This window comes from Branchiostoma lanceolatum, chromosome 1, assembly GCF_035083965.1.
Source record: "Branchiostoma lanceolatum isolate klBraLanc5 chromosome 1, klBraLanc5.hap2, whole genome shotgun sequence".
Classification (NCBI taxonomy): Eukaryota; Metazoa; Chordata; class Leptocardii; order Amphioxiformes; family Branchiostomatidae; genus Branchiostoma; species Branchiostoma lanceolatum.
Window position 1 is genome coordinate 12,052,411 of NC_089722.1, and position 9,491 is coordinate 12,061,901.

The following is a 9,491-nucleotide window of genomic DNA, read 5'->3' on the forward strand; positions in this document are numbered from 1 at the left end:
AAAATACATGTAGGACAAATATTGGGACATGCACTGGTTTAACCAATCTTGTGAGATTGGTTAGCTAGACAATAAAATAAAGAGGTGATAATCTTTACAAAAGTTAGAATGTAAGTAAGAAATGACGTCACAAGCATGCATGATGATTTAATAAGTATATTTTAATTAGTGATCCTAGACATACATAACCTTAAGAGACATGTTAGTGTGAGAACTGTTGTTTTATATGTTCTTTTTAAAAATTGGCTAAACAAGGTGACAAACACGTACCATAAATACAAAATATGGCCAACAATTCAGGACTTGGTGTGTCGCATTTGTGCCCTTTCTATAGGATTAATAATATAATACTATAAGTCAGAAAGGAAAATGAATTGTAATTTATGCTTGTACTACAAAGACTTCAGTACAATGATGATGATGGTACCAGTATACAATTTAACGTAAGAATTGTAGTTTTCATTTTACAACCTGTATGAATATTTCAAAAGACTACCATGGTACATCATTTTATGGTAAGAAAGAAAATATCTATGTTTTTATACGGCATAAATTGATCCTACAGCCCCAATCACCAACATGCAGCCACACCCTCATTGGTTGAACTGCTAGTTTTGAAGGACGGCTAGGATCGATTTGTTGAAAGTACATGGTGTATGAAGTATAAAAACGGCCCACCCATACAAATCAAGCGACATTATTGTTTATACACTTTGCCTATAAAGGGGATAACTGTCAGTGGTGTCTTCATTTTGTTCTGTCCCATCTCCATAAGGTTCCATCGTCGCACACACTGATAAGCAGGTTTCCGTCCCGGGTCATACTGGTCTGACGGATCGCTGACGTGCACTTCGGGTGGGTCAAAGTGCTTAACCTGGAGAGGTCAACAGGGTCATAGGTCATGTTTTGTCAAAATTTAGTCAGATGGCGCAGACAACTTTAAGCATCCTTGCCAACCAACTCCCAACCACAGACTACCTTGCTCAAGACTAACTCCCAACCATAGTCTAGAGAAGATCAGGAGGCAATGGTCGGCTATGTCTGACAGGGTCTTAATTCCCGACCATGAACTAAACAACCCCGGGAGGCCAATGACAGTGGCTTTAGCAGGACACAAGTATTCCGTTTTGAGTCTGTGAGAACACTGTAACTCACCTGGCCTTCACTGGGTCTTCCACTCCCAGGTCCCACACAAACAGCCTTCCCACCTGGTTACCCAGGGCTAACACCTGTAAAGAACAATGAACAGAACAATGGTTTCCAAGTGCAAGCATCTGTAAAGAACAATGCAGGTGTGCACAGCAGGTGGTGATATTGTCAAGATGCAGTGATGTCAAAAAAGGGTGGGCACATAAGGAAGTGATATCACTAACAATTGTGCACAAGAGATGGTGATTTGTAAGCCATTAGTGCACAATGCATATCAAATTGATTATCAACAAGATCATGGGCATGAAAGGAAAGATGAAAGACAACTTTGAACACCATTTCTTCTTGTTGGTTATCTTACATCTTCCCCTTGGTAGTAAATGTACAGGAAAGTTTCCAATGTCACCTGATAGAGAAAGGTTAAGTTCGCAATTATCGAAAGCGGCACAGATATACAGGTACTGAAATTCATTTATTTTTGCGGGGAGTTAATTTTTCAGTAGGAGGGGAAATAAGATTTTTGCTGTGTTTCAAGTTTGTGGTCAAAACAATTTTGTAGTACAGTAATAATACCTTGGAAAGTTATATTTGCAGTGTCATAAATTTGCAGTTGAGAGATCACCATGAAAGTAAAATCAAATTTTAAGATTTGCAGTACTTGAGGACACCTCACCTTCTGCCAGTAGTCTATGCTGAAGCGCATGTACCAGATGTCACACTGGTGGTACTGGAACTTGTGCAGGACTGTCACATTGGTGATGGAGGGGGTGATGTCTTCTAGGCGGTTGAAGATTGTGCCCGGTTTCCAGCACACGATGCAGTTCTCACACGACTAGAACAACAGCACAGCAATTTGAACTAAACATTTAGCACTAGAACAGCACAGCAATTTGAAGTAAACATTTAGCAAGAGGTCACGATCAAAAGAGAGGGCTGAAAGTAAAAATTTGAATCTTACTATATTCACCCTCTAAAACTGTGCACGAACTTGGCCCTCAGGCCGTGTTTTCATGCTGTTCTTCCAGTTATCAGCAATATTTGTTAAAACAGAGAAACAAAATTAAATTACACAAAAAATGCAAAATGTGCACAAAATCCAGAAATAGGGGTTAACTACAATGTAGTGTGGTCTTTCAATTTAAGATACATGTGCTGTACCATGAATAAAGTTTTGGGGTGAAATTGAAGTAACTGATAGATTAAACAATCATGTGTTGTTTCTGTCTTGCTCAGTCTTATTCTACCCACTCCCTTCCCCGATCTTTTTACCTTAGACAAAACCAGGTCCCCAAGCCATCTGGCACAGTCAACATAGTTGCGGTGAATGTCTCGAGTGGAGAACTCTGGGTAGTGGATTTTTGTTGTCTTAAATGGCCTGAAAGAAACAAGCACAATCATCACACACAAAATATAGGAATAAAAAGTTCATTGTTTTTTAACTACATTCTACACACACACACACACACACACACACACACACACACACACACACACACAAATATAAACGAATACAGTGACACACACACACACAAAGATGACACACATACGCGCACACAAACAGAACACATATGTACACAAAAAGATGACATATGTACACACACAAAGCAGACACATACACATAAATAAACACTGTCACATGCCAGACTGTCTGACCTGTCATTTTTAGAGGCATTGTACAGGTAAGAGTCCTGGATGGCTTTGTGGATCTCTTCCTTGTTCAGGTTCCAGATCTTTAAGGAGTGGTCCATTCCACAAGACACAATTCGTGAACCCTCTGCATTAAAGTCCTGCAGGAAACAAAGACAATCTCAATCCTGTATATGTACATGTGTACCTCTTTACTGTAAAGCTATTCTTACATTGGTTGGAATGAGGATAAGAAATGCAGAATACAGAAGGTACAGGTTCAATGTGCAATTAAAATTCCCCTGCACTACTTCTACAAGCATAATGTCCTGGTGGACTAAGGATTGACATTCCTTCTGACAGACTAAAGGATTACTAGCCACTACACCATCAGGGCACAGCAATCCTGTCACACAGCAGGAAAATCGATTGGTAGATATATTAAGTCTTTAAGATTTAAATTACATTGGCAGTTGTACGCACTGTGTTCTATCGATCATCATGCGATATTAAGGGATTGTCAAATGTTCACAGGACCAATGTGGTGAGGTAGATTTTTAGGCCAAAAATACCCTTGAGTGTCAGCCAATTTTAAAATTTGGCAATGCAAAAATATGGGCAAAGCTTGTTGACTGTGTGACAGGGGTGTTATGAAGATTGTAAATTTAACAGAAACAGACTTACAGCACTGAGAACCTCATCTCTGTGGCCTTCCACACCTCCAAATATGGCAACAAGGGTGTCTGTCTGGATATTCCACAACCTCAGGGAATGGTCTGCCAGCAAAGGAAACAAAAGAGCATAGTTTTATCACAAAGAAATATCACAAAGAAATATCACAAAGAAATATAACTACGGTATCACCCATGTTGTATCCATTTTTAGAGTCAGTAAGGCATACTTTCCTTAATATGTATTTCCAAACCTTGTTTTAACATGGTAAATTTTTCCCCCATTTTAACTCACTCGCATCATTGATCCAAAAGCATTAATACTTCCTTTTTGCATAATGATATTTACAAGTAGACATAAGGAAAAAAAGTGCCAAACGAACCTTTGCTAACAGAGAGCATGATGCTGGGCTTTGACGGATGAAACTTCAGCTCATTTACAGAGTGGCCATGCCCAGTGTAGTGCTAAAAACATAAACAACAACACAACATAAGTGTCTGTCTTCTTCATGAAGTGTGGAAGCAATCCTGTTTTGTTCCCAATTCACCTTTGACCTCCATACACTTGTCACAGAAACAGCCAACTTGATTGGTTATGGATGGACCAATCATGTGACATCGTTTCATGCTTTTCTAGCTACATGTACCGGATTAGTTGAAAAAAAACACAAAAACAACATAACATTCTTCTCATATTCAACCAGACATCTTACTGCTGCATGGCCTAAGTTGTTCCTACTTGCATCAAATTTGAAGTCTGAAGGGGCTTTATTTTCCATAAAATCAAGTATTATAGTCTTATATTTGCTGAGGATATTTTATGCATCAACATGCTTGGTACATTTTTCATACACTTGACACCAGACAACCTTGTAATTTTGTCATGAGTGAGCTTTTTTTTTCCATGTCTCTATCAATAACCTGCCTAGTATAATACCTTGCCTGCAATAGGCAACACCAATACAGCAACATGTTTCTTGGATTCTGTGCTAGCAAATTTCATCATCTTTGGAATGCTGTTTGTGTTACATAATAGTTGACGCAAATATTCGAATTCAGCAATCTGCTATTCTTGATCTTTTTTGATTTAAAATGACTGGGGTTTGTTGGTACATTTGTTTTTTTCCGCAACTTTTGTTAGTTATTCCAAGTAACAGGGAGCTGGATTGGCGAGGCCGTACCTTGACATGCTGAAGGCAGTAGGTATATGTCAGGAACTCCAACAGGCAGGAAACAGGAAGAGAAAGAGGCACATCAGAAAGTGATCTAACTAGTGTCCAATCACACCACCAGCAGCCACGCTCTGGTTTTACTACTTTCATGTCACAATTGTGATCTAACGACTATGCATCAGACTACATGTATGTTTTTGCATTTTCATGCAGAACTTGGGTGTAATAACCTGTCCAATGTAAACGTAATAAGCCACCACTGCGTGCCTGTGCAGCTGGTATGTTACATCAAAGAACAGTTATCGTCTTACTACTAGTATCTATCTGGGACAGTTGTATCATTTTAACACTACACAGTACAGATTTGGCTGTGCCAACTTCGTGGTCACAACTTAGTGCATTCTCAGTCAGCTTATCCCTTAGGTAACATGAACTTTGTAAAGTCTTGGAACACTAAGATCAATCAAGTCTTAGATTACTTAGTTCTCAGCAATCACCACGATTCTTGAACAACACACCATTGGCAACATTTCTCAAGACCAAGATGTGATGGTGATATCTTAATTAAAGCTGCCTTGATAAAGCAACTTCCAACAAGCAAGAAAACAGAAGGATGGCAATCAGAATATCCAATCACACCAACTACTTTAAGTCAAATGGGCTAATTTTGTCAAACAAATTCAGTGTAACTAACCAGCCAACCGAACAACCAACTAACCAACGCAGAGACTGGGCACTGGAAACTCTGTCCAGTCCTGTAGCTATGGTGCTGATTACATGTGATCTATCTCAAAGTTTATGATTATATGTGATCTACCTTTATGCACTGCATGCTGACAGGGCTGATGATCCGGATGACCCCCCTGAGCCCTGCGACAGCGATCATCGGCTGCCGCGTCACTTCGTCGTACGTCCACGCACAGGTGTAGAAATTCTCCTCCATCTGAAGGCAATGTTAAGATCTCTCCAGGTGTGACTGATTAGTCGGAGCACAAGAGTTTGTTCAATTAGCTGACTGAGTGTTGCTATTGTGACAGGTAAGTTTTTAATGGTTTATTAGTGCTAACTAAAGGAGCGTCTCCAACCTACGTATTGTACCTCTATCTTTGTTGTAGCATACCTGGTGTAATACTGTGTATACCGGTGACAGGTATGCTATGTATAGTTACATGTTGTACTATCATGCTTCTAGCAACCCTTCGCTGGCCAGACAGGGGGCCCAAACAGCCCCAGACAGCAAGAGATTGTGTAACATAGACTGTGGTTAGCAAGGTTGAAGTCACATATATACATGTCTTTTTCTTACATCATGTTGTTACCCGGAGTTGTGAATGTGAAAGGATACATTAGCATCGCAGTAGGACTGCAGAAGTTTGATCTTTCCCTCTTTCTGGCACTCGTAGATGGTCACCTGAGGTCAACAAGTCATAAACACATTCCTGGGTCTAGACCAAGATCTTTCCAAATCTTAATCATATGTTTCTTAGGCCAAGAGACCCACTTAAAGTTTAAAATACACATCATAAGTCATTCAACATTTTTTTAATTGCTTTGTCCACAAACAAAGGAACCTAAAGAACGACCAATATAATTAGGCAGAAAAAAAACCCACCTTGGCTGAGATAATGCCTAGAATAACTTCAAGAAAATTGATATTTTTTCTTTGACATCTTCAATCTCTTTAAACTCTAATCTCTTCAATGGTGACTTAAATCTTTCATTTCAAACTAAAATTAGAATAGATAACTATGAAAACTGATGCAGAATGAAAGCCTATATTTCCTGACCCTGTTGCTCCCCACTGTGGCGAATATGATGGCCTGACTCTCCTTGTAGTAGAAGGGACAAATCTGCACACCAAACAGGGGCTGGCCATGGTCCTCCTGGAGTCATGAATGAAAGAAATACACATACACAAACCTGGCACTCACAGTAGCTTTTAGTTGGTCTAATTTTCTTAGTTGTGCATGTGTAGCAGAATGTGGCATGTTAGAACTCCCACTTGCTGAAGAATGATAGAGCCCAGACGGGCACGCACACTGAAGAGAGACTTGAAACGGACTTCTTGTCTAACAGTTGAATAAACCTTGCTCTCGATTCTACTGCTCCTGTTGTCGTTTGTGGCTCCTGGTAACACATGTAACGTTAACAATGTTAAGTGATGCAAAGTACACTATCAATGTGACCTGAGCCTGCAAGAGTTCCTCCTGTGCTTCTTAAGTAAAATAGCTTCGAAAATCTGGATTGCTGAGGAGCTGACCTTGACATAGTTGGTGCACTTGTAGGCCAGTTTGGCTTTCTTGGTCTTCCTGTTCTTGCCCCTGCCCTTCCTGAAGACGTTGGTGGGCGTGTCTGAGCGGGAGATGTTGTCATCCACTGTAGGGGTGCTGGTGGTGCTGCATGACTCCTCCCAGTCCTAAACAACAACATTTAGACACGTTGATGAAGGTTACACATCCAGGTAGTAAGATACGCCAAAAATAGTTACTCAAGCAACTGGATAAAACAACATTTAGATGATCAACATCATTATAGTTTACCACACAACTCCTCCCACTAGACATGATGTAAGGGACTGCAATCGTCATTTCAGATGGTGACTAAAGCTGGCGGCCCCCTGTGTACGTACATGCATGTATATGAGGGAGCATCAGGGCCTCAAGCGACGAACCTCTGTACATTAAAGAACCCAGCATACTATAAATCGAGAAGAGCAGGTATGACCTACCCTGTCTTGATTAAAAATAGACATATGGGACAAAACCAAGATAGATTATCAGTAAGGACTTGAACCCAGAAGAACCTCGCACTAGACCGAGTCTAGTGAAATATTATAGACCTTGAAAAATATTTTCTATTACCTCCTTGGTTTTCTTGGGAGTTTTTTCATGTTTATGAAAACCATTTTTCCTGATTTTACCTTATAAACAGGGACAGATAATTTAGGAACTGTATAGCGGTTCTGTTTTGCATTAGGTCACTGTACGTAGTCTAACTGTCCGTAGTCTAACGTGCTCGTCAACTTTTGCATGTAAAACCAAGTTTTAACCTCCTAATGGTAAAACAAAAACAACTTTGACCTGTTTATAGTAGGTAACAAAGCATTTTTGTGCCCCCCTCCCTCATACTCGAAGAAACTGGTTTTGTTTATCACTGCGAAATAAAACTTAGCAGAAAGATATGTATCTTCAAATCGCTCATACACTTACGCTATCATTCTTTACGCTTTCGTCCTCTAAAACGTCGCTCTTTCCCTCGCTTTGCTCGGAGAGTTTCGGCTTTTTCGTGGCGGGAGATTCTGTGTCCTCCATGCTGGATCTGTGTGCCGCAAACTGTACCGTTCGTCAACACTCACACGTGTGTCGTAAAATCGCATAATGAAAGTTTTGCAAGTTTGATAATAAGTGATGAAAACACATCATGAAAGACAATAATTGGGAAAAGTTATAGAAATGACAGATGAAAACTACAAATTATGCAAAAATCAAAGGTGCTTGATGTTTAACTCTGTTAATTAGATGTCGATGGAATACCCAACTGGATGCTTTTCATATGGCGGTAGAAAAATCCTAGCCTTTTCAATTCAACTTTTACATCTTTCATTATCTTTTGCTTTTCTCCCTAGGACGTCCCAAAGAAATTCATATTTGATACGCGTGGCGCGTTGGATACACCCGATCCCTCGATCTCGGAAGTTAAGCAACGCGCGGTCCGGACAGTGCTTGGATGGGAGACCAACCAAGGACGTCCGGATTGCTGTAGCCTCACGAAGCTTTCCACGAAATCGTCTTCCGGGAGGGACGTAAAACGGGGGTCCCGTGCTCGAGGAGGTGCCTCGAACACGTTAAACAGCCTCATTACCCTACACATTGGGTACCTGCCTGTGGCACTGGCTGCAAATACACCTGATATTATTATTATTATTATTATTATAAACCAAGGAGTTTTAATTAGTAACCATCCCTATGAGTTGAATGGTTTCTTCCTAAGGTCAGTCGAGGTCAAAAACTTTCGAAGACAGACCGAGGCACGGAGGTGAGATTCAGCTTCAACTTTTCCACTGTGGCATTGGACTCAAACGTCAAAGTCAAGGCCATGTTTTGCATCTGCAGTTCTTTTGAACCTTAAGAGTGTCTCTTTGTAGGTTCTTTGATTATATATTCCCTATTAGTAGCTATAAAGCATGATGATAACGTTGTTTTTGCTAAGCAATCGCACTGCACTTTGAGTCACCGATGTAGAACGGAAGAATCCCTTCACATTTGAGTGAAAAGGAAGACTTCTTAGCAAAGTGTCGAAAGCAAGAAACATTGCCGGAGCTATATTGAATTTCCCGCGCTATTTTTTCTAACCCCACAGGTCAGACTCACCTGTCAAACTACACCTGGTTGCCCAGGCAACCGGCCCAGCCCACCCCTTTGTCCTGTCGTCTGCTTTGCGTGCGAGCACAGGAAGGGTTCAGAACTCCAACAATTGTTCTGCTAATCGGACATTTGTTCAAACCTTTCCCATGAGGGCACTTCATGCTGTATAAGAGCTGTGTGTTACTGTTGTTAAGGGGGGTAGCTGCTTGAAAAGCTGCCCAGCCATGGAATTTCCTGAGGTAATTTTATCTCATTTCACCATATTGCTACACACAGTAGTTATATAGCACAGGCAGTGCCTTAGATTCTTTTATTTCATGTGTGGTGTGAACAGGTTTGTACTAATTGTTTTTTTTTGGTAGTGAAACATTTCATTCTGTGTGCATGTTTATGAAGAGAGTTGTGGGTTCTGTCGGTGTGAGTTTACATTGTTTTAAACAGTGAATGTTGAAACAGTGACAAGCAGACAAACAAAACCTGCCAGCCTGTATTGTCGACAGCCTGTAGTT

General features: G+C 40.5%; 1 protein-coding gene across 2 annotated transcripts; it reads right to left on the minus strand.

The window, feature by feature from the left end:
- Positions 1-140: 140 nt before the first annotated feature.
- LOC136434748 (polycomb protein EED-like) lies at positions 141-7,967 on the minus strand. Of its 2 annotated transcripts, XM_066427791.1 has the most exons (13): positions 7,828-7,967; positions 6,879-7,034; positions 6,406-6,501; positions 5,964-6,029; positions 5,436-5,561; positions 4,628-4,663; positions 3,830-3,911; positions 3,460-3,551; positions 2,803-2,936; positions 2,419-2,524; positions 1,823-1,981; positions 1,156-1,229; positions 141-874 (listed from the first exon to the last, which is right to left on the minus strand). In XM_066427791.1, the coding sequence occupies exons 1-13, from the start codon at positions 7,927-7,929 to the stop codon at positions 748-750; spliced, it is 1,356 nt and encodes a 451-aa protein (XP_066283888.1). In that variant the 5' UTR covers positions 7,930-7,967; the 3' UTR covers positions 141-747. The 2 variants fall into 2 exon arrangements, with proteins under 2 accessions (XP_066283888.1, XP_066283895.1); XM_066427798.1 differs by lacking the exon at positions 4,628-4,663 and having other exon boundaries at positions 7,828-7,966.
- Between the last annotated feature and the right edge of the window lie 1,524 nt (positions 7,968-9,491).